This window comes from Bombina bombina, chromosome 8, assembly GCF_027579735.1.
Source record: "Bombina bombina isolate aBomBom1 chromosome 8, aBomBom1.pri, whole genome shotgun sequence".
Classification (NCBI taxonomy): Eukaryota; Metazoa; Chordata; class Amphibia; order Anura; family Bombinatoridae; genus Bombina; species Bombina bombina.
The window spans coordinates 40,512,759-40,538,513 of record NC_069506.1 but is presented as its reverse complement, the minus strand read 5'-3'; the positions used below and the strand labels follow the sequence as shown (position 1 = coordinate 40,538,513).

The window sequence follows — 25,755 nt, the reverse complement described above, 5'->3', positions numbered from 1 at the left end:
ACTATATATTTTAAATAAACATCTCAAAGTGGTAACTGTCCCTTTTACCTCTAACTCACATTAAACACTAAATAAATACTAGACATAATGATCTATTCAAAGCAAAGTTTACCCTTGTAATATTATAATACTCATATGTATTTTTTTAAATGGTATTAGTTGCTAAAATAATGAAAAAAATAAGATAAAATGTTTTCAGGTCGATAAAGCAGTGGGTGTCGCCATGTTGTAACCTAGGTTTCCTTCTCTGCTGAGGCCAATCAGGGACAGTTATAAATAGGTCACTTCAGCGTACAACCAATGACTTAAAGGGATAGTAAACATTAAAAATATTATTGTTTGAAAAGATAGATAATCCCTTTATTTGCCATTCCCTAGTTTTGCATAACCAACACTGTTTTAGAAATATACTTTTTACCTCTGTGATTACCTTGTATCTAAGCTTCTGCTGACTGCCTCCTTATCTCAGATCTTTTGACAGACTTGTATTTCAGGCAATTAGAGCTGACTCTTAAATAACTTCACGTGCGTGAGCACAGTGTTATCTATATGGAACACATGAACTAATGCCATCTAGTGGAGAAAAACTGTCAAATGCATTCAGATGGGAGGTGGCCTTCAAGGTGTTAGAAATTAGCATATGAGCCTACCTAGGTTTAGCTTTCAACTAAGAATAACAAGAGAACAAAACAAAATTGATGATAAAAGTAAATTACAAACTTGTTTAAAATTACATGCTCCGAATCATGAAAGTTTAATTTGGACTTTACTATCCCTTTAACAAGAATTGGAAAGCCCACTATTATCAGACGTAAATTACAGAACAAAATGAGTAATATATATTCCAAAGCTTTTTCCTACATATAATTAAACATTTAAATTACAATCTCAAGGGTAACGCCCCTTTACATGGATCCATAACTGGAATAAGAAAATGCTATGTTTTAAAGCATTTTTTTATTGCACTATTTGCTTGTCTATACCTATGTGCTTAACCCCAGCAAAAGTATTATTTACATTGTTAAAGTCAGCTCTGGAGTGGCAATGATCATGTCCAATCATGTGCACACCTGCCAACCACAACTTACCTCTGGAGAGGAAGTAGATTTCTGCTCTGGAATTTACTTTAACTGTGTTTTTAACCCTTTTAGGGGGGTTAACCACAATTAGAAGCAAGAAATGGTGTAGTAAGATATTTTAACACTTTAGAGTATGTTCTTATTGTAGTTTTATATCCCTTTATGGACCATATTGATATATACACGTCTGGATAAAGTATGAGAAGTGCACGGATCTTTAAAAGACACCACCCGCTTGTCACTGTCATATCGCATGTGCAGTGAGCCAAGCTCACCTTGAACACATTATTTAAATGAATTAGAAGATTAGAAACATGAAAAGTACAAACCTTATCTTTGTCAAATTTCACTGTCCTTTTAGCACCAGAAAATCCTATTGAAAAAATATGAATAAAAATAAATAGTTACTTTTTTTTTGAATAAAACTTCTTTTTTTTTTCTAACCGAGGGATTGATAATAATCAATCGCTTAAAAAATATGCACGTTAACAAGACAGTAAAGTCAAAATTAAATACTTTCATTATTCATATAGAGCATGCAGTTTTAAATACATTTCCAATTCACTTCTTTTACCAAATTTGCTTTGTTCTTTTGATATCCTTTGTTGAAAAGCATACCTAGGTAGATTTAAGAGCAGCAATGCACTACTGGGAGCTAGCTGCTGATTGGTGGCTGCATATATATCTCTTCTCATTGGTTTCCTTGTAGTGAATTGCTACTTTCCAACAAAGGATACCAAGATAATGAAGCAATTTGATAATAGAAGTAAATTGGAAAGTCGTTTAAAATTGCATTATCTATCCGAATCATGAAAAAACATTTTCAGGTATCATGTCCCTTTAATTGTACACATTTCTTTTTTGGATTTAGAAATTGGGAGATTAAGGGGACACAAAAGACAATTTTTTTCTTTCATGATACTGATAGTTTTGTTTGTTTTTTAAACAACATTCTAATTTATTTCTATTATCAATTTTTCTTCATTCTTTTGGTATTTTTTGTTGAAAGGCAGGCGGGGTAAGCTAAAGAGCCTGCTCATTTCTGGAACACTTTATGGCAGCAGTTTTGCAAGAATGTTATCCATTTGCAAGAACACTAGAGGGCAGCACTATGTCCTGCTCTGTAGTGCTCCAGATGCCTACCTAGGTACCTCTTCAACACAGAATATCATGGGAACAAAGCAAATTTAATAAAATAGTAAATTGGATTTTTTTTATTGTATCACAAAAGAATCACAATCTAAATCACAAAAGAAAGTTTGGGTTTCATATCCCTTTAACAAAGCAGATAATGATTTTGTTTTGTTTACGGGAGGTATAAATTCAGAGGGCATATTAGCCGAAAAATGCATATTTTTGAATGGTGATCACTGGAAAACCCCAGTGACTTTACTGACTCATGTTCAAAAATTGTTATCTGCCAAAAACAAGCGCAGGATAGTGGTCAACCCCACAAGTTTTTTTTGTTTTTCAATCTGCAGCTGACAGTAACGGAAAGATAACTGTTCACAGAGAACTTACTATTGTGAGCTGAAGAACGTTTTCTATTTTTACATAGAGATGTTTAGGAGATATTTTCTTGACAGCTTTTTATAGTTATGCTGCACCACATTCAAGTGATTTACCATATGGGTAATATGGCCCTATAAATAAAGTGTGACATGCAGGTAAACTTTGTAATATACATCTATTAAATATTTTGCAGCTAAAGGTTGTAAAAAATATGAAAAAAAAAAAACTTGCAGTGCTTTTACTGCTTATGCATGCGTACGTAATAATAATTTCTGAACACATAGCTAGGGTTTTCCCCTCACTCCCTAACTAGTCTGCTTAGAGCCAGGGAGTCCCTAACTAACCTGCCTGCTGAGTCTGTACAGTGCAGAGGGGAGAAACTCAGTTTTATGCAAAGAACTCTAAAGATCAGTACACAAACTAATCAAGCTAAACTCACACAGCCCTTGTCTGATGCTGCATTCTCTGACTGTAGGGTTATGCGTCCACTGATAGAGGTAACTAGTGAGGTAGCCCTGTTCATCCCTCAGGAACTTTGTGCCCTTGCAATCTTCCAATTTATTTTGGTAACTGTATCCACTGGCAAAAACTCTGAGCTTAGATTCCATTTTCTCTATTTCATTGCATTGCCATTCAATTTCCTTCTGTAAACATCAGACTGTTAACACCATTAAGTTAAAGGGCCATAATACCCAAATGTTTAAACACTTGAAAGTGATGCAGCATAGCTGTAAAAAGCTGACTAGAAAATATCACCTGAACATCTCTATGGAAAAAAGAAAGATATTTTACCTCAAAATTTCCTCAGTAGCCACCTCCCATTGTAAAGGATTTCTAAGCAGCATATTAGTGTGTTTGTCCTGGGACATCTGAAGGGATGAGCATTGTGCACTCTCGTATTATTTCACCAATCAGGTAAAGGAAGCTTACTATGAAATCTCATGAGAGTTAAGTCAAATCTCATGAGATCACAGTAAGAGTTCATGACCTCAGCATTGATTGGCTGCTGTTCATTTCTTCATTTTTTTTTATTTTTACCTGCAGCTGGGAGCAGCTGAGTATAACTTTTTACACAGCACTTACTCTGCTGAGCTGAGGAGATTGTGAGGTAAAATATCTTCCTTTTTTACATAGAGATGCTCAGGTGATATTTTCCTGTCAGCTTTTTACAGTTATACTGCATCAGTTTCAAGTGATTTAGCATATGAGTATTATGTCCCTTTAAATATATGTTTATTCAAAATGCTTTTATATTTCTCACAATATGGAATAATTTTATGGAAGAGCCAATAAGGACTCCTTACTGGAGTAGTCAAGGCTGGCCACAGCTATTTTGTTAATAAAGTTTGCATTGTTTTGCTTTTCATTCTCACAACAACTCTGCTGCAGCGGATTAGGAAAAACTATGTGACAGGGTTAGCCTAGCGTGCGTGCACTTCCAGTTCTCAGAATTGAAGGTATACTGCAAAGCATTTTTACTACACATGATTTAACATTTTATATTACAATTTCAAGATGTTTTATGGGCCTTTAAAGTGAAGGTCCATTTTGATGAATTAGTGCCCTGTTTTTAATAAACCTATTAAAAACAAGGGCACTTTAATTCATCAAAATTGACATTTCACGGTTATATTAAAAAAACTTACCTTTTAATCCTGAATGCCCCTCCAGCGATTCCCCCGGCCATCTGAAGCCTCTGCAGATGTCAGAAATGACGAATCAGGCTTCCTCCAATCACAGCTTCCCCTCCCCCCCGGCCTGATGCAACGCTGTGATTGGAGGAAGCCGGATTCATCATTTTGGACCCGCGAAGACGGCTTGTGACGGGCGGAGGAAGTGCTGGAGCAGCTGCCAGGATTAAAAGTTACGTTTTTTGAAGAAAACAGGGAAATGTCAATTTTGATGAATTAAAGTGCCCTTGTTTTTAATAGGTTGATTAAAAATCGAGCACTAATTCATCAAAATGGACCTTCACTTTAAGGATAGTACAGAAAATAAATTCTAAAAATGATTTGTTTTGGATACACCAATGTAAAAAATACTTTAGTGTCCTTCAAAAGGGGAAACTTGGATCTCAAAAATAAAAAAAAATTAAATGTTGTTTCATTTTGAAGACATATTGACTCCAGATTCAAACCACTAACTCATTACTCCAAAAAATATATAAATTTGTTGTATACACTATAGAAAAATATAATCAGAAAATGATTCACAAGGTGGTTAAATATCTGATAAGATAAATTAGGGCTCAAGCGATAGTTTTAAGACGTATAAAAACCAAACTTACCTGTTTCTGAAACAGGTTTAGACAGGGGCTGTGGCACTGGATCAGGGTCTAGATGGGGGATTACTACTTGGTTTCCATTATCATTTAGAAGCAAGTCCACAAGCCAATGCTGCCCGGTTTCTTTTAAACTTAACAGAAACAGAGGAAATGCATTGCTGCCACGGGTTTCTAGGTCAGTCACAAGTTTCCGAGCTCGATCCCTTCGTGTCCCGGCAATCTGAAAAAAACAAGGGAAACTCAAAAGACAGAACAAAGAAAACACACAAAGCTAAACTTATTGCCAGGAAACAATGTGAGATTGTGTTTTCTCCCTTTGGCGTGACTTATTTAATGACCACACCATTGCATTTTTTAAATGTGTGTTGCACAAATTACTAAAAATTTAAAATTATCATCAATTTATTTTAAATTATGCAACTTTTTTGTTCTTTGGATAGCTTAAAGGGACATGAAACCCAATTTTTTTTTTTCATGATTTAGAAAGAGCATGCAATTTTAAACAACTTTCCAATTTACTTCTATTATCTAATTTGCTTCAATCTCTTGATATCTTTTGTTGAAAAGCATATCTAGATAGGCTCAGTAGTTGCTGTTTGGTGGCTGCACATAGATGCCTCGTGTGATTGGCTCACCCATCTGCATTGCTATTTCTTCAACAAAGGATATCTAAAGAATGAAACAAATTAGATAAAAGAAGTAAATTGGAATTTCGTTTAAAAATTATATTCTTTATTTGAATTACGAAAGAAAAAAAATGTGGGTTTTAATGTCCCTTTAAGTAACATTTAGCAAAAAAAATAAATGTTAAAATATTGCACCACCAGGTTACTTCATAATGTCAACCAGCTGGGAAAAAAAGTCTGTGTGGAACACTGTATATATATATATATACAGGTAGCCCTCAGTTTACGCCGGGGTTAGGTTCCAGAAGGAATGGTTGTAAATCAAAACCGTTGTAAATTGAAACCCAGTTTATAATGTAAGTCAATGGGAAGTGAGGGAGATAGGTTCCAGGCCCCTCTCAAAATTGTCATAAGTAACACCTAATACATTATTTTTAAAGCTTTGAAATGAAGACTTTAAATGCTAAACAGCATTATAAACCTAATAAAATAATCACACAACACAGACTTCACTTGCACTTTTCTGCAAACAGTTCTTTCTATGCATTCCAATCGGGACTGATTTATAGACAGGAAGATCTTGTTCCTTTGAAATCTGCTTGATAGCTCATGTCTGGTTAAACTGATTCATTTCAGCTTGCTTGGCTTTGCTGAAAAACAAGCGGAAAGCTCCACCTACTGGCTATTTTAATAAATGCACTGCTTCTCAATGCTTTTCAATAGCAGTCACATGACTAGAAAAGAAGGTTGTTATTCTGAAACGGTGTAAATTGAACCGTTGTAAAACGAGGGCCACCTGTATATTTATTTATTTTTATTATTATTATTATTATTTTTAACATCAACAATGACATAATCTATGGTCCATACATTTTAGGAGCCAGGGGGGCCCTTAACATTCTTCTAGGTCTGACAACTAAACATTTTACATTTTTCTTCAGTGCATCTCAGAAAGAAAGCAATGAGAATGCAGAATAGAGCAGCACTTCAGTAAATATAATGAGAGCTGTAGACTTGTATAGGGGGAGCATAAGTATATAGAGGAGAAGTCAGATGACTTATAATGACAATATATATTAATAGTATGACAGCAACATAACAGTAACAAAGTGTATATATATCATAGCGTTTGAGAGTGTAATTTGACACTTGAAAAGATAATGTATTTTACACTAAAATGATTTAAAATACGATTAACCCCTTGCCTCCCAAAAGAAGTTAATCATTGTTTCTCAGTATCAGCCCCCAATTAAATCCACAACCTGGATCTCCTCTATCATGTCGTTGGTAAATATCCCCTTCTGTATGAGGACATCGCACAGCTCGGTCAGCTGCAATCCCTCAACCAGCTTCCTCCGATTCTTCCGCAGAAGTAGCCTGTGTTGCTCCTCCATGTCACCTGTACTTTCGTAAATAATGTACTACTGCGCATGCGCAGGCGCAGGCGCAACAGTGATGAGCGGCGACATAAGTTTACACCTCCAGTACTTCTGTAAATAATGTGATGCGCAGGCGCAACAGTGATGGGCGGTGTCATATATGTACTACTCCTCCCAGTCTCTAAAGTAGGCGCCATGTTTGTACACCCAAAATACTGTCATTCAAATGGGGTAGACTAGTATTATCTAATATGTGTAGCACGGTGTTCTTCATATCCTGTAAGAATATATATATATATATATATATATATATATATATATATATATATATATATATATATATATATATATATATATATATATATATATATATATATATATATATATATATATATATATATATATATATATATATATATATATATATATTTGCAATACTAAAAATTAGGTAAAACATAAAAAAATAATTAAAAAACGACTTATAAAATAATAATGTCGTGGACTATATGAAAATGTTTATTTACCTTGGAGCATTAATGCAATAATACAAAGCTCTAACGAACTAGGCATTTATTGAATTGTTATGTGCTTTTAATTGTATATATGGAGGGCTGTACAGAAGACCTAACTTGTATTAAACCCTTGGCAGCTACAATGTATTGCATACAATCTCAACTGTTATTATGCATTGCTTTAAAGGACAGTCTAATGCAAACATGTTGTTTAAAAAGATAGATAATCCCTTTATTACCCATTCCCCAGTTTTACATAACCAACAGTTATATTAATATATTTTTTTACATCTGTGATTACCTTGTATCTAATCTGCAGACTGCCCCATTATATCAGTTTTGATTTGACTATCCCTCTAATAAATTAAATATAAAAAAAAATTATGATTCAGACAGAGCATGTGATTTTTAACAACTTTTTATATCTCATGCTAAAGAATTGTGATATGTAAACCTGCTATAGTTACAAAATTGTGTATAATAGTTTAATTTGGTTTAAGAAAACTGATTGAAAAAATGGAAAATGATAAATAATAAAATAAATGTATATATTCACTATCTATCCAATCCATTTACCCATTTTTTTCTTTCATGATTCAGACATAGCATTTGATTTGAAAGATCCCTCCCTGGCCCCTCTCAAACAGCTCTCTTCCCTCCCCCAGCCTCCAAAGATCACGCCCATCTTAAGTACTGGCAGAAAGTCTGCCAGTATAAAAATCAAAGTTTTTTTTAATATATCTTCTGCATGGTAGTATCCCCCCTTACCTCCCAACCTCCCTGATCCCCCCCCCAACAGCTCTCTAACCCTCCCCCCTCTACATATTTGCGCCATCTTAGGTACTGGCAGCTGTCTGCCAGTACCCAGTTTGCTGCAAATTAGGCAAACATTTAAAAAAAAAAAAATACCCATTTTTTCTTTAGAGTAGCTGCTGCCCCCCCCAATACTCTCCCCCCCCCTCCCAGATCCCTTTCTGTCAACAGATCCCACATAGGATCCCCCTCATTGCAACCTCCTCCCTCCTTCCCATCTCACTAACGCGGCTCTTATTTTTTTTATCCTTGCCTGTAGCGTGGCGTAGCGGACCCACCCGCTCTCGCCCCTTACAGCTATGGGCTTTAATTATTTATTTAGTTTTTTTTTTTTTAAATGCACATTGTAAGTAAACTAAAAATACAGAATAGAGCTTCATCCCTAGAAATACCTATCCAAGTACCACCGTGCTGATGTCACAAAGGGTTCACTGGTAGCTGCTAGGGAGCTTGATGGAGGAAGTTTTTCTAAACCCTCAATCGCAACTCCCAAAGCAGCTACAAAGCTCCAAGACCCCTCATTTGAAAGAGAAAAGCCTGCTCTTTCAATTGGTTTTGAAGCAGTACTGCAAACCAGATTAAAAATAAAGTGCTTTTATTTCTGTACTGTACAATGGGGCCTTTCTAATCTACATTATAACCCCCAAAAGCCTGTGTGGGCCCCTATTTCACACGTGGCTACTCTTGATGACAATTTAGTAAGGTGATCACAGTTACAGCAGTGTCACTGGGCCTTTTTTAATATTATTTACTAAAATCTACCCAAAAATTAAACATTTGTTTACAGTTTTGGCTGCAGTTTTCTCACATGCCATAAATTATATATAAAAAAAATACTGGCATATTGTGTGAATCTGTATATATATATATATATATATATATATAATTTGTGTGGGTCACTCACTAAAATTTGACTGCAATAGGAGTTTAAATGCATGTAGCAAAAAAAGTTTAAAATTGGTTCAGCACTGGGGGGACATTTTCTTGATTTTCATCTGTTAGCAATATTCAAAGGAAATGTTGCATGTGACAATCAAAGACACTTATTATAAACAGTACACCTCCTTTCCTTCTCGGTAAATAAGAAACAAAATGACTTAATGTAAAGAATTTATAAAATAAATAATTAATGTAATTAACGTAACAGTCTTTTTAATTTCCATATCCCTGTCCTTCCTGTTCTGGATTCAGTAAAAAAAGACATTACTTTTTAATATAATATTTGTGCTTTCTTGTTGCCACTCCTTATTTACCGAAGTTCCCTAATGGTTCCTATGGTTAGTAGTGATTCTGTTGATATCAATTTATAGTTAGGCAATTAGTTATGTTGATGATTTTCTAGCATCATATTGTGTTACTATTTGATATTGTGTTGACTATGTCTGATAAATCTTATCTTCATTCTCTTCCACTGACGTCCATCAGAAGTCATTACTGCATAAATCATCTCTTACAAAACCTTATTCATTTTTGCTTCCTTCTTAGGTTCTATGTGGTTTATGATAAAGATGAATCCAATCTGGTTAGCCAGTTGCATATATTTTATGTTTTCTTATTTTTTCTAAGTATTCCCTTTGTTTCTTTTAAAATTGATTTCATTCTACTGGTTCTTCCAGATTCACCATGAAACAAAGTAAATAGCCTTTAAATTAGTTGTGTGGGTCTAATAGCTATTTGAGAAGTTTCCCTGTACTGCTAATGGCTAATGGAGTTTAATAGGATTGTACCCTCAGCTTTCTGGCTCCTGAAAATGGCTTTAAGAGTATGTACATTACAAACCAGAATGCACATACATTGTTTGTGGGGTATTAAAGAGCATTCCTGTGATGTTTAATTCCTAGCTTCTTGAGGAACATTAAAATAATAATTAAAATAGTTGAGCACCATGGTGAAAATATGCATCTTATACAGCAACAATTGCGTGTGAAATACTTCAAGCCATTTTGAATGAAAGCCCACCACGATAAGGAACATGTGATGTGCCCTTTGATTGAACTAGCTAAATCTATATGTATATGTCTCCCAAAGTCAATGGGTTAATCATGGGTGAACTTTTCCTTTTATTAAATGTTTCTGAGATAGTACAGAACCGATACAGGAACCAACATGTTTAATAATATCTTCATTTAGGGTAGGCAATGTGCCACCTAGCCTATTGCTTCATGTAAACTAAACCAGGGAGTCCCTGCAATAACCAGCTATATGTAAAGCTTTAGGAATGATGACTTGCTCACTCCAGAGGAGACAACTTTTAGGGTAACTTTTTAGAGCTCTGGTGTGAAAACTATGAACACGTGGTTGAAACATAGTAAGCCAACTATTTTGTTTATGTTTCAGGATTTCTGCTAAGTCCTTCTTTTTCTCCAATGCAATCTTAAAGGGACACTGAACCCAAAAAAATGTATTATTTACTCCTATTATCATTCTCTTGGTATCTTTACTTGAAAAGCAAGAATGTAAGTTTAAAAGCCAGAACATTTTTGGTGAACAACCTGGTTTGTTCTTGCTGATTGATGGATAAATTCACCCACCAATAAACAAGTGCTGTCCAGGGTTCTAAACAAAAAAACGGCTTGTGAAATAATCAGCTAATTAGTAACCATGGTTATTTTACCTGCTCTCCCCCAAGGTAATTCTGAAAACCTGGCCTGTTGGGGAGGCCTGAGGACAGGTTTGAAAACCAGTGCATTAGAGCCTTTATAATTAAATAATCAGGGATACTCTGCATAGGACATAGTACTCATGTACACTTAATGTGGGTAAATAGACAGAAAAACATAAAATAATGAATCAACTAAAATATTTTAACTTGTTTTATTTTAAATTTTGCAGCGTATTAGCTGTTGTTAGTCAATATTTGAAATCAATAGTAACTTGGCAGCGAATGGGTTAAGGATGCTTGGCTATTGCACAGGTAAGATGGAGGATGCTATTTGTAAGGTCCATTGCTATGGCAACGAGAGGGCGCTAGGGAAGAAACCACGTGAGCGAAGAGGGTGGATGAGAGACAATCTCCATGGAAACTGTGACAGGGTGATGCGACTGTTTGTCAGGTAAATGTAAAGTTGATTGGAGGAAATGGCTCGTGGTGGGCGGGTTCAATGTATAGTTGGTAGGCGGAACAAAACATCGACTTCCGGTTCCGTGTATCAGGTCAAAGACAGGCCGAAGGGAGGAAAATGGAATGAAATATTTGTGTACGCCGTGAGGTACGGGAGGAGGATAGACGTTGGGACGCAACCACCTGGGGGGAACGGAGAGGTGAGACGGGATTGATATCCACCATCAGCGTGACATTATGTCATACGTAGTGATCGGCCTGGCAACACCGTAATGTGACATTTTTACAGTGTCAGCAGGAAATAGAGGGACCTGTTTTGCAGCACTTATGTGGTACATATACAATGTGACAGTCGTGGCTCATACTATAATATATATAATATACTCACCTTAATGAGGACTTGCCCAATATATTAATTTATATATACCTTCCAATAAAATCTGTTATGTGATATATACATTATCCTTTTATGCTGACAACATACAGTCATGGGTGTGTGTGTGTATATATATATATTCACATTACCAGGGTGGCATCCTAAGATATTCTTGGTTGGCATTTTACATCATAATGCAATAAAACCTTTACTGATACTAAAGCTATTAAAATCGGGGCTGGCTAACAAAGCTTGCCACAAAGTTACAAATCAATGGAGAAGGATGATACTAGTGTGTGTGGGTGATCATTTTCTGCTACATATTTTTTATTTTCATATTTAAATTACAAATGTATTGGTGTTAACACATTTGATAACTGGGTTGCTTAGCTGCTAGCCTATCATCTTTCAGAACCCTCTAGATAGCCACTAGAACCTACTGTAACTTATGTGATATATGCACTATTAAGATGTTTTCTATTGATGCAGTTGACACACATATGCGGATTACACTGAAAAACACTAAAATATATGGTATATTTTTTTTAAAGTCTGGGGTAATATTACAAGAGTGTACATACAATATATACATCTGTGTATGTAAAATCTTCATGACGTTGAATGATGTTTAAATTACCATAATGTGGTATATAGTACTAATTTAAAATCCACTTCTTCACCTGAGATAAGATTAAATAATATTTACGCATATATATATATATATATATATATATATATATATATATTCCTCCTGAAATGCAACATTATTATGTACAGATGAATAGTGATTAATAAATTACATCAAGATAATTCTTTCCCTTTAAACATATTTGTAATTTAAATTTGAACATAATTGTCAAAACTCATGTGTCAAATTAGTAACTCCATGTGCACTTTTTACTGTTAACAGTAAATATCCAAGGAATGTCCTTAAATAACACCAACACTTTTTTTAAGGGAATGTACCTAATTATTTACTTTGTCTCACATTATCATATATCAGTGATCATTTTGGTTTAGTTATTGCTCATTCCTGCACGCCTAATGAAATCAATTTTTACCTGGCTCATGCACTCATCTCACAGTTTATTTAATGTGTTTCCAGATCATTTCTAGATATTGACAGAAATGGGCCACAAGAAGCTGCGTCTGCTTTGGAGGTTTATGGTTTTTCTTATACTGGCTCTGAAGATCCTGTCAGCAGCGGATTTTGACCCATACCGTATCCTCGGCGTCAGTAGGACGGCAAGTCAAGCAGATATTAAGAAGGCATACAAAAAGCTTGCAAGAGAATGGTATGGAATATGGCAATGAGCCTTGTAATATGTATAATGCAAATTATCAGTGTTTGTTGGGACTGGTTGTACAAATTTTATCCAAAATGTTTGACACTTGTTAGTTCTAAGCATTGGAAAAATATTATTTGTAATGTACAAATACTGATTTTGCTTTACAGTATAATATTTTTATTCAAAGTTAGTGCAGCTTATTGCTTTCTGTTTTACACCTAATATAGGACAGTACATTACTACTCATTAAAGAGGTGTGAAAATGTATGAGGGATAAGAGCAAAGAAGTCTCTATGGAAGTGCACAGGTGATCACAGCGTCGGGAATAGTAGCAAAATCAACAACGGACCAGGCAGCTCTCTTAGAAGCGTAGGATGGACATCGGGTAACCTGTAGGAGACAGATAGAAGAGGCGCCTCATGGGACAAGTATCGTCTAGAACAGCAGATAGATGGTAGAACAGAAAAGGTCCCCCCACAGAGTGATACTCACAAGAGTGGCGGTACAAACGTGTACCCAAACACTTCAAACAGTTGAACACTTAACATCTTGTATCACAACTTCATTTGAATGTTATTATATTGTTACTTCCAGATCGTTGTATGTATGCCTTGTCGCAAATCTGGGAAGTATTGGAGATACATATCATAAATTTGTAACCGTAGCCAAACTTTTCCATTTTTTTAAAGAGGGCAGCCAAGAGAGCATTCTCCTTCTACACCGAACATATTAATGCTCTGTCTTTGTCATCAGGGGCATGGTCTGAGCCAGCCCAGGGACATGTCTTGGTGGTATTTTGTAGCTGCTTTTGACCAACAGCCCAGCAACCCTATAAATTCAAATGAAGTTGTGATACAAGATGTTAAGTGTTCAACTGTTTGAAGTGTTTGGGTACACGTTTGTACCGCCACTCTTGTGAGTATCACTCTGTGGGGGGACCTGTTCTGTTCTACCATCTATCTGCTGTTCTAGACGATACTTGTCCCATGAGGCGCCTCTTCTATCTGTCTCCTACAGGTTACCCGGTGAAAATGTATGTTTTGCTTTTGGATAAGCAAATAGTGAGAGGGAATCTGTGTGCTCTAGAATTTACTTGTTGGTGTAGTTTAAAGGGACATGGTTCAGATAGAACATGCGATTTTAAGTGCTTTTTCAGTTGACTTATTTTATCAAATCTGCTTCATTCTCTTGGTTCCTTTTGTTGTAAAGCATACCTAGACTCGGGAACAACAATGGGAGCTAACTGGTAATCGTGGCTACACAAACATTCCTTTTGTCATTGGCTAACTGGATGCTAGATCCTTATAATACATTGCAGCACTGGTGCTGACTTTAATTAATGTGTTCAACTCCTCTGCATTGGGTAAACACAGAGAATTTATTATTGCACTGTTGCATATAACAGATTTGAGAATCTTCTTTTTCTATGTTTGTCTCTTCAAAAAGTCTTTGATCACAAACTTGTTTTGTGCAAAAATGATTGTCACTCTTTCAAGTTCATGATAGAAATGTTCTTGATTGCCAGCTTTTTAATATTGCTCGTTTTTTGTTGTGATCGAGCAAGGTTAGTGATGACTAATCTGGAACAAAAGCAGGTGTTTAAACACATAGATACACACAATCATTTGCACAATAATAGTGCATTTTATTAAGTCCCTTTAGCACAGCAATACACAGGGGATCATAAACTTAGAAGGAAAATTAAAAATAGAGATTATAGTGTAATATTGCTAATAAATGTCTTAAAGGGATATAAAATCCACTTTTTCTTTTATCATTCAGACAGAGAATGTGATTTTAAACAACTTCATAATTTACTTCTATTATCCATTTGTATTTGTTCTCTTGTTATCTTTTGTTGAAAATCTGGGACATGCTTAGAAGCCGGCCCATTTCAGGAACACTATATGGCAGCAATTTTGCAAGAATGTTATCCATTTGCAAGCAGCACTATTTCCTGCCATGTAGGGCTCTAGATGCCTACCTAGGTATCTCTTCAACACAGAATATTATGGGAACGAAGCAAATTTAATAATAGAAGTAAATTGGAATATTTTTTTTAAAAATGGTTTGATCTGTCTCATTCACAAAAGCACATTTTAGGGTTTCATATACCTTTAAACATAACATCAAAGGTAAACCGGCCCATCAAAGATATCAAATCTCTTGTATTTCCTCTTCAAACCCTTTGTTGTTGTAATTTTCAAAAGCTTTATTGAAAAATCAAATAAAGTATACATGTAGCAAATACATTTTTCAGAGATGTATACACATATAGACCACATACTGTACAATAAACAATATCAACAAGGAATTTATTGGTCAATGTCTTATTTCAGAACAGATATTAATAACATAACATTTTCACAAAGTCATCGATCGAACCCAAATAATATCACATTGTCTTGTAGCTCATCAGGGGAAGAGGAAATGAAGGAAAAGGGAGACAAAAAACAGGGGGATCTTATGTCTCTCCCACCCCTCCACCTCCCCCAGCCTCTCACCATAATTCACTCATCAAGCTTTGCTAGAGCAACTTACCCTTTGAGGATGTCTAAAGCAGGGGTCAGTAATCTTGGGCCTCCAGATGTTTTGGAACTACATTTCCATGATGCTGAGACACTCTTTAGGCTGTCTGAGCATCATGGGAAATGTAGTTCCAAAACTACTGGTCTTTAGTAATAATAGCAAGTTCTCTCCTCCCTCACTATCCCAAGACTCCCATATACAATAGTATAAATCTGATTGTAATCTGGAATCCATTTTTTTTATGTATCTGCAATTTGAGTAACATTAGGAATATCATTTATTTTTTACGGACCTTGACTTCTGTGGTGGTCACTCTTTCCAAGGCAAATGTACGCTATTGGTTCATTCCTCATGTTGGTGAAGCTTACTATAAATAGAGAGACTCAAAAATATTTGTGTTTAAGTTTTGAAGCCAATTATTGACCTCTACTCGCACAGGTGCTGTTAAAATCTGATTGGTCTCCCACCTTAACAAACAAATCTGATGTAGTTTGATGTTACATATTGTAAAATAGCTTTTTTTTAATGGTATCCTGTGATTTATTTTGTCTTTTTAGGCATCCGGACAAAAACAAAAATCCTGGAGCAGAAGATAAATTTATCCAAGTTAGCAAAGCTTACGAGGTACTAAACCTTTTGTATTAACAGCTTAAACTTGTTTAAATATTGTGCACTTTTATTAAAATGACATCAATATTCACACCTGTAATTTGTAATCTTTTACATTGTATGCATTTTCTGCTTCCATCTAAGAGCTGCTTTATTTTTTTTAATGTGCTAGAGTTTTTATTTATTTTTAAATTGATGTTTCTGTTCCGAATTAAACACCTTTTCATGTTAATCAGAAAGGGACAGTACTATTACTATTAAACTTTTATGATCCTGATACTGCATGCAATTTTAAACAGCTTTACAATATATTTCTATTTTGCATTGTTCTCTTGGTATCCTTTGTTGAAAGCATACCTAGGTAGGCTCAGTAGCATCAATGCATTACTGTGAGCTGGCTGCACATTATATGCCTCTTTCTGTCTTGGCTTACCTGTTGCGTTCAGCTAGCGCCCAGAAGTGCATTGTCTGAACCTAACTAGGTTTGCTCTTCAACAAACTGCTTCAATTTTTTTTCTGCGGTATTCAAATACTTCTGTTGAATTGTATAGGGGTTGTTATTGTACCACAAGTGCATTCCAAAAACATCTAATTAATCGGTGGTTATCGTTGGGTTCTTAAATGGGTTTGAATTTGAGAATCCTGCTAAAAATCCACGTGAGACATAAAGAGATGCTAAATCTATTTTTTTTCTTTCATGATTCAGATAGAGCATGCAATTTTAACCCCTTAAGGACCAGGCCATTTTTCAATTTCCTTCCCTTAAGGACAAGGGCTGTTTTTACATTTCTGCAGTGTTTGTGTTTAGCTGTAATTTTCCTCTTACTCATTTACTGTACCCACACATATTGTATACTGTTTTTCTCGCCATTAAATGGACTTTCTAATGATACCATTTATTTTCATCATAACAATTTTTTCCAAAATTAGCAATAGTTACATTGGAACACTGATATCTGTCAGGAATCCCTGAATAACCCTTCACATGTATATATATATTGTTTTAGAAGACAACCCAAAGTATTGATCTAGGCTCATTTTGGTATATTTCATGCCACCATTCCACTACCAAAAGCGATCAAATTAAAAAAAAAAAAAAAAAAATCGTTCATTTTTTCACAAACTTTTTCACAAACCTTAGGTTCTCACTGAAAACAGCTTGTGCAATTATGCCACAAATTGTTGTAAATGCGTCTCTTGGATCCCCTTTGTTCAGAAATAGCAGACATATATGGCTTTAGCATTGCTTTCCGGTAATTAGAAGGCCGCTAAATTCCACTGCGAACCACACGTGTATTATGCCCAGCAATGAAGGGGTTAATTAGGAAGCTTGTAGGGTTAATTTTAGCTTTAGTGTAGAGATCAGCCTCCCACCTGACACATCCCACCCTCTGATCCCTCCCAAACAGTTCTCAAAGTCTGCCAGTACTAAAATAAAAGGCCTTTTCTATTTATTTAATTTTTATTTAAAAAATAAATAAATACATTCTGCTGTGTAGGATCCTCCCCCCCAAAGAGCTCTCTAACCCTCCCCCCTCACTATATCCTGCCATTTTGGGAACTGGCAGCTGTCTGCCAGTACCTGCTTGTTAATAAAATTTGCCTATTTTTTTTATATCTATATAATTTTTTCTGTAGTGTAGCTGCCCCCTCCCCCTCCCAGATCCTTTTCCCAACATTATTTCCCCTCTCCCAGCATCTTCTCCCACCACTTCTTTTTTGCACATATGTGCAGATTGCGGGCGCACAAGCCCCCGACCCACTGCGCGCACACCGGTGAGTGTTTCCACACAGCTGGACAGAAGTTCGCCAGCGATGGGCCGCCCACCCGCCTCCCTGCAATAGCTCCCACCCACCAACGATCGACACCACTGCTGGCCGATGCAGAGAGGGCCACAGAGTGGCCCTCTCTGCATCAACAACTTTGCAAATCTATTTCTGCAGTGCCCCACTCGTGGGGCATGCAGAAATAGCGCAATCTCGCTCTTTTGAGCGAGATCGCGGCAGAGAGAAGCCCAGGACTGCAGCGACGTACAGAGTCGTTAAGGGGTTAAGCAACTTTCTTTTATTCTATTATTTTTCCTCTTACTAAAACTACATGATTGTGGTGAGATCCTCCCAGTTAAAGGGACACAAACCTCAAATTTTAAGCAACTTTCTAATTTACTCCTATTATAAAAAAAAATTCTTCTTTCTCTTTGTATTGCTCTATTTGAAAAGCAGGAATGCAAAGCTTAGGAGCCGGCCCATTTTACGTTCAGCACCCTGGATAGCGCTTGCTTAAAGGGACACTGAACCCAATTTTTTTTCTTTCGTGATTCAGATAGAGCACGCAATTTTAAGCAACTTTCTAATTTACTCCTATTATCAAATTTTCTTCGTTCTCTTGCTATCTTTATTTAAAAAGCAGGAATGTGATGCATAGGAGCCAGCCCATTTTTAGTTGAGAACCTGGGTTATGCTTGCTTATTGGTGGGTAAATGTAAGCCTTCAATAAGCAAGTGCTATCCATGGTGCTGAACCTAAAATGAGCTGGCTGCTAAGCTTTACATTCCTGCTTTTAAAATAAAGATAGCAAGAGAACGAAGATAAATTGATAATAGGAGTAAAATAGAAAGTTGCTTAAAATGGTATGCTCTATCTGAATCATGAAAGAAAAATGTTGGGTTCAGTTTCCCTTTAATGGTGGCTACTTTTAGCCACCAATAAGCAAGTGTAACCTAGGTTTGGAACCAAAAATGGGCCGGATCCTAAGCTTTACATTCCTGCTTTTTAAATAAAGATAGCAAGAGAACAAAGAAAATTGATAATAGGAGTAAATTAGAGCAGCAATTTTAAGCAACTCTCTATCTGAATCATTAAAGGGATACTAAACCCATTTTTTTTTTTTGGAGTTGTTGATAGATGGGAGTTGAAGCTATTGTCAGAAGAAATTACGTAATTTCCACTGTGATCATAATTTGTTTTGTTTTAGCTACATTGTGTCTTAAGTTTAAATTCAACAAATATATATTAAAAAATCAAAGATCAGTTGTGATATTCATTTGTCTGATGATGGTTCTGCTTTCAAATTGTATATTGGTAGAATTATTTTTATGGGTGGACTTATGTTTTCCTTACCACCAGATCCTCGCCAATGAAGAGAAGAGGGCCAATTATGACCGTTATGGAGATGTGGGCGACAATCAAGGTTACTCTCAGCAGCCGCAGCACCATCACTTCCGACATTTTCATGACAGCTTCTACTTTGATGAATCTTTCTTCCACTTCCCCTTTAACTCTGAGCGCAAGGACTCATCGGATGAGAAGTACTTATTGCACTTCTCCCATTACATCAATGAGGTTGTGCCAGACAGCTTTCGCAAGCCCTACCTTATCAAGATTACTTCTGACTGGTGTTTCAGTTGTATCCACATAGAACCTGTGTGGAAGGAGGTTGTACAAGAGTTGGAGGGTTTGGGTAAGTGGACTAGATTAGTACTATAGCAATAAATAATCTGCTACAGGGAGCCTCTAACTGTAATGTATAAAAGCTGCTCTTCGCCATCAAGAAAAGATGTATTACAAATTTAGGAGACTGCAAGAACATGTATGGGAAAATATGTATATAGATTTATGAGGAATAATCCAAAAAGTTGTTTTAAAGCATTTAAAGGGACAGTAAACGTTTTGATACACTATGTGCAGAATTATGTAACAGGATAGCATTTTTGTTTTAAAAATCGCTGCAAATACCTTATTTGGCACCTAAAAGCCAGATCGCACCACTCAATTCAGTATTTTCCCCAGGCCCTTTTTAATGGGTGCACGATCCGACTGACCACACGGCTAAAATTTTAGCCCCAAAAAATTAAAATTGGTTAATATTTTTTTCCCCCAATGTTTATTGCTCAAATTATCATTAAATACATTTGTTCAATTATGCAATGCATTTGTGCTTTGAATAGCAGAAAATGTTATAATATTAGAAAGTACTAGACTGCCCCCACCTGGCTACTTAATGACACCCAAACTTTTCTCTGGAGAACACTGCAATTACATGTAGTGCGCTCCTGCGCTTGGTAAAGCTGTCAACAATTCCATAAAATAAGCTGAGTTTGTAAGGAGAACAGACCTCATTAGCTTATCTCTCTATATTTACACAATATCTTCCTTATCTCAGTATACACAGTGAGACCAATTCCCAGAAACAACAATGGAAAATGAACCAAGAACGTGAACTAGATATTTGAAGGGTAGTTATGTTTTTTTATATTATATTTATATATTTGTTTTGCTTTTTCAGGTGTGGGCATTGGCGTTGTGCACGCTGGATATGAAAGACGTCTTGCTCATCACCTTGGCGCACACAGCACTCCGTCAATTTTAGGAGTAATTAATGGCAAAATTTCCTTCTTCCACAATGCCGTGCTTCGGGAGAATCTCAGACACTTTGTGGAAAGTCTCCTTCCCTCAAACTTAGTAGACAAAGTAAGATTAGCAAAAATATTTAGTTTGATGCAAAGTATAATGTAACATGATTAATTAAATGATTTCACTTTATTCCTTTTGCTTCTGTTTTAGATTACTGATAAGAATTACATCCGGTTCTTATCCAACTGGCAGCAAGAGAATAAACCCCATGTACTTCTGTTTGACCAAATGCCGCCTGTGCCGCTCATTTACAAGGTACAGATTTCCAAGACATTCCTGGTTTGGAACTATTGTGATAAACTGTGTCTCTCTTTTCTTTATGAAGAGATTGTGTTTGTTTAATGTATGTTTACTGTGAATTTTACCACTTTGTTGCCAAGTCAGCTTCATTGTCATACAAAGTAGCTGAATTTTTGTCATCCTATTATGGGAGCCAAAATGGTTTGTGTTATTGGTGTTGGCTTATTACCAATCACATCACATAAAGGGACAGTATACACTCATTGTCATATAACTGCATGTAATAAACACTACTATAAAGAATAAGATGCACAGATACTGATATAAAAATCCAGGATAAAACGGTTTAAAAACTTACTTAGAAGCTCTCAGTTTAGCTCTGTTGAAAAGGCAGCTGGAAAGCCCACTGCAAGTGGCAAATAAGACACTCCCCCCCTCCCTCTTCTTTTGCATATGAAAAGACCCTTTCCACAAACAGGAGCAAGCTGGAGAAGGTAGCTGACGGTATTCTCATAAAACTTTGGGGCTTGGTTAGGAGTCTGAAAATCAGAGCAATGTTATTTAAAAATAAGCAAAACTCCCAGATTTGTTTGCACTATATTTGGTACTGCCCCAAAGTCCGGAGATACTGGGGCCAGGTGGCCTTCTGGCTCTCAAAAATCATGCCTACCCCTATCACATTTACACCTATACAGATTCTCTTTTTCGACCAACTACCAGTCTCTAGACAGGACAGGAAATTTCTTATTAATTGTATACTTTTAGCTAGAAAATGTGTCTTCCATAAATGGCTTCAAAAGGAAGCACCTTCTATTAGGTTTCTCAAGCAAATGATATTAAAAAATCTGTTGTGTGAACAATATGATACTTTGTTTGATGTTAATATGCGCATAGCGCGTTTTATTGGGAAATGGGGACTCTTTAAAATCTTTGGATCTCCGGACTTAGAGGCAAATTCTGTATCCTTTTAAAAATACCATTTACATACTGGAGGAAAATTTGAGAGGTGAATGGAACATTTGGGCACCTGCCCTAGTTTAATAATTGGCAATGAGGAATATTTGTCCTATCTATTATAGGTTTGGTGGTGCCTTAGAATTAATTCACTGTATACATCAAAAGGTTGAGATGTGAGTTACAGCACTGTGTATGACGTGTAAACTGTATATGTTAATGTTACTGACTTTTTCTTTTCTGGTTATTTTTTATAGCCCTCACCCTGAGGCCCATATGTAGCATCAGGGTGCTTTAATTGTCAAAATGTTTAATAGTTGTTCTAAAAATGGAACATTTTTCAATAGGCAATATGGACATGACTTGCCCTGATCACGGGGCGAAAACCTCTGAACTGTCTACTAAATCTGGACTCTGACTTGGAGATTTTTCTCCCTTACTTGATCTGTAAAGTTCTTATGATTGAATATGTTGATATTGATATCTGTATGCCTATTGATAACAAAAATAAAATAATAAAAAAAAAAAAAGAAGCAAAACTATACATTTAAAAAAAAAGAAAGAAAAACTTTATGGGCTATATAAATAGATCATCTAAAAAACATTTATGCAAAGAAAAAATTAGTGTATAATGTCCCTTTAAAGAAACATACAACAAGTTGGGATAGAGACAACATATAATGATATGTACTTTTAATTACTTTACCTGCAAAGTTATACTGCAGTGCTTTGCCATTAACCCTTTTAAGTTTCTAAATTGTACAGCTCTAACTCCCCCCCCCCCCCCACACACACACACAATTCCTTCTATGGCTGCATCTATATCCACCTTTGATTTGGTAGAATCCAGACGTTAACACTCATTATCTGCTGGAGCAAGCCAAGAAGCAAATAATCAATAATAATAGCAGTAAACTCAGTTGAAATACAATGCCTGATAAGGAGGGTGGATCAGACTGTTCCAGCATGGCTATGTAAAATTTTGCTTATTTTTGAAAATTATTTTAAAATACTTGCCAGCAATGCAAACTATTTTTACTTAATTAGCCCTTTTATGATATACACAGATCTCAACGTGATTTATGGCACTTTAACTCCGTATACTAGAGTCACTCTCAGCTATTAAATAGTAAACACGGCCAGCAGAAGAGATTACACTTTCAGTGGTGTGCAGGATAGTTAAAGGGACATGAAACCCAAAAGAATTCTCTCATGATATAGGTAGAATATACAATTTTAAACAACTCCAGTTTACTTCTATTATCTAATTTGTTTCATTCTTTTGGCATCATTTGTTGAAGCAGCAGCAATGCACTTCTGGTTTCTAACTAAACACATGGATGAGCCAATGACAATCAGTGTGTGTATATATATATATATATATATATATATATATATATATATATATATATATATATATATATATATATGGAACCACCAATCAACAGCTAGAACCTAGGTTCTTTGCTGCTTTTTAGCTTTCCTAGATAAACCTTTCAGCAAAAGATAACAAAAGAAGGAAGCAAATTAAACAATAGAAGTAAATTGGAAAGTTGTTTTAAATTGTATGTTCTGTCTAATCATGAATGTACTGTCCTTTTTAAAGGGACACTAAACCCACATTTTTTTTATTTCATGATTCAGATAGAGCAGCAATTTTAAGCAACTTTCTAATTTACTCCTATTATTTTTTTCTTCATTCTCTTGCTATCTTTATTTTAAAAAGAATGCATCTAAGCTTTTTTTTTGGTTCAGACTTGGGACAGCACTTTTTTATAGGTGGATGAATTTATCCACCAATCAGCAAGAACAACCCAAAAATGGGCCGGCATCTAAACTTACATTCTTGCATTTCAAATAAAGATACCAAGAGAATAAAGAAAATGTGATAATAGGAGTAAATTTGAAAGTTGCTTACAATTTCATGCTCTATCTGAATCGCAAAAGAAAAAAATTGGGTTCAGTGGCCCTTTAAGTAATTAAATGATAATTTTCCATTGTTTTCTCTAAGTATTGAGCTTTGGTTTTCCAGACACATATAAGACAAGAAAGCAAGTGTGTGTACACAAAATGATAACATAATGAGATCTGGCATTACCTGAAGCTCAACCCATTGTAATAGGCTGTGGTATAAAAGCACAAAACCAGCTACTTCATATACATAAATAAACCTGAAAATGCAATTTCTTATACATTTTATACTCTGCAGCTGGAATAACAAGTCATTGAATATACATTCATATAAAAACAATTTTACAGTGTACTGTCCCTTTAATTAGTTTTAATATTAAAACTCTATTTAGTTATCCGTGAAATGCTATAGTTCCATATCACAAAATTGTCTCTTCGGTTTATACTGAGAGTATGATTAGTCTGAGAAGAGCGAATACTTGAATTTAAGTGACCGTAAACATTACTACAGTGCAAGACATATTGTAAAAGCACACACCGCTTATGTAAATCATGTTGCTGAGAATGCTTTGTAAATACATAGTTTACCGTTTAAGTAACCCATGTAAGCTTCTGCCAACCACCCTTCTCCATGCAAGTTTTTATTGTGAAAAGCAGACAGAACAGCCAATTAGATCTGTATTGCCCACTCTATGTAGATCTATAACAGTTTGAGAGCAGGCAGCTACTGTGCAGCAGTTGCAGTAAACGCCTATACTACAGATTAATAGCAGAGCAAGAGTGTTATGCTATAGATTTAAATAGGAAATTTGGGTTGTTGCTGTTTTGGTCCCACAGAGAATGTTCCTTTAGTAGATTGTGATACTTTTTAATGGACTAACAAAATCACGTGTCCCCCCAATAAGCTTTCAAGACTCCATAGGTTTATATCAGAAGAAGAGACTTATGAGTTCTTGAAAGTTTATAGAATAAAAAAAAAACTGATTTTGTTTGTCCATTAAAAGGTATCACAATATACTAAAGGAACAAAGGAAATTTGCTACGGTTTTGATGGGCTGTATCATCCATTTGTCAAAAACGTGCACGAAGGGGTCGGCTGGCAGGATCTTAGAGAGGCTCATTAAAAGCTAAAAACATGCACTATGCTATTATTATTATTACTTTAATATTAAACTTAAAGAAACGGTTTATGCATCTGAAGGGTTGAAAATGGTCAAACTATAAAAAATTTCTTCGACTTTGACGTTTGTATTTGCTTTTGACAGTTAACAGCTTTTGCATATAAGGATTATCTGTCATTTGGATACGTGGATTTGGGTCAGAGAGACGCTGAGCAAATGACCAATCAGTACAACATAAATATGTATGCTCCAACCATGCTGATCTTCAAGGAGCATATCCACAAACCTGCTGATGTGGTTCAGGTATGTGTCCTCCCCCCTTTTTTTTTTTTTTTTTTTTTTTGTGTCACATTGTTTTTTTTTTTTTTTTTTTTTGTATTCCCTCACTCCTCTCACCCAGCTATGCGACTTCTGCTGCTGATTGGCTCACCAGCCATTTCTGCTCGGGACCAGCAGTTTTCTGTGGTTCCCAAGTGTTACTATGTGTTTAACCTATTGTGGGAGTTACACCCAGACTTTCATGGTCAGTACTGCTTACATTTCATACTTTTTTTAACTCTCTTGTCTGCCAGAGAGGGCTAAGTCATATTGCCTGAAACATTCATTTTATCTTATGTGAGGTTAACATGCGTTTTGGATAAAAAAAAATAATATAGATACATATAAACCTATGCAGTGGCTCCGCAGGAAAAGGGGGGAAAAAATGTGCCGTTTGCAGATAAATGCACCATTTGTTGCTTACAGGGCTAAGGCTGTAAATCTTGAACTACAAGCTGGCTTTACCACGAGTCCTGCAGCAGTAGTTACTAAGATCATTTTGTGTGAGCGATCATGTTGGATGATTACTGTGATCTATGTTGCAAAAACTACTCACAGCACCCAGTAAATTCAGCTAACTTCTTAAAGGAATAGTCAAGTCAAAATTAAACTTTCATTATTCAGATAGAGCAGCAATTTTTAAACAATTGTCTAATTTACTCCTATTATATATTTTTTCCCCTTTGTTCTCTTGGTATCTTTATTTGAAAAAGCAAAAATGTAAGCTTA

General features: G+C 35.6%; 2 protein-coding genes across 2 annotated transcripts in view; one reads left to right on the top strand and one right to left on the bottom strand.

Moving 5' to 3' along the window:
• CASP9 (caspase 9) overlaps positions 1 to 6,914 on the bottom strand; it is a 42,091-nt gene extending 35,177 nt beyond the window's left edge. The window contains exons 1-3 of the mRNA XM_053690334.1: positions 6,764 to 6,914; positions 4,879 to 5,095; positions 1,409 to 1,452 (exon numbers count right to left, since the gene is read on the bottom strand). Of these exons, the coding sequence (XP_053546309.1) occupies positions 1,409 to 1,452; positions 4,879 to 5,095; positions 6,764 to 6,895 (393 nt within the window). The 5' untranslated portion in view covers positions 6,896 to 6,914. The remainder of the gene's footprint in view (positions 1 to 1,408; positions 1,453 to 4,878; positions 5,096 to 6,763) is intronic.
• Positions 6,915 to 11,332: 4,418 nt separating this feature from the next.
• DNAJC16 (DnaJ heat shock protein family (Hsp40) member C16) overlaps positions 11,333 to 25,755 on the top strand; it is a 28,882-nt gene continuing 14,459 nt past the window's right edge. Inside the window, exons 1-7 of the mRNA XM_053690331.1 lie at positions 11,333 to 11,466; positions 12,748 to 12,937; positions 16,018 to 16,084; positions 19,196 to 19,529; positions 20,355 to 20,539; positions 20,633 to 20,737; positions 24,853 to 25,011. Coding sequence (XP_053546306.1) covers positions 12,771 to 12,937; positions 16,018 to 16,084; positions 19,196 to 19,529; positions 20,355 to 20,539; positions 20,633 to 20,737; positions 24,853 to 25,011 — 1,017 coding nt within the window. The 5' untranslated portion in view covers positions 11,333 to 11,466; positions 12,748 to 12,770. The remainder of the gene's footprint in view (positions 11,467 to 12,747; positions 12,938 to 16,017; positions 16,085 to 19,195; positions 19,530 to 20,354; positions 20,540 to 20,632; positions 20,738 to 24,852; positions 25,012 to 25,755) is intronic.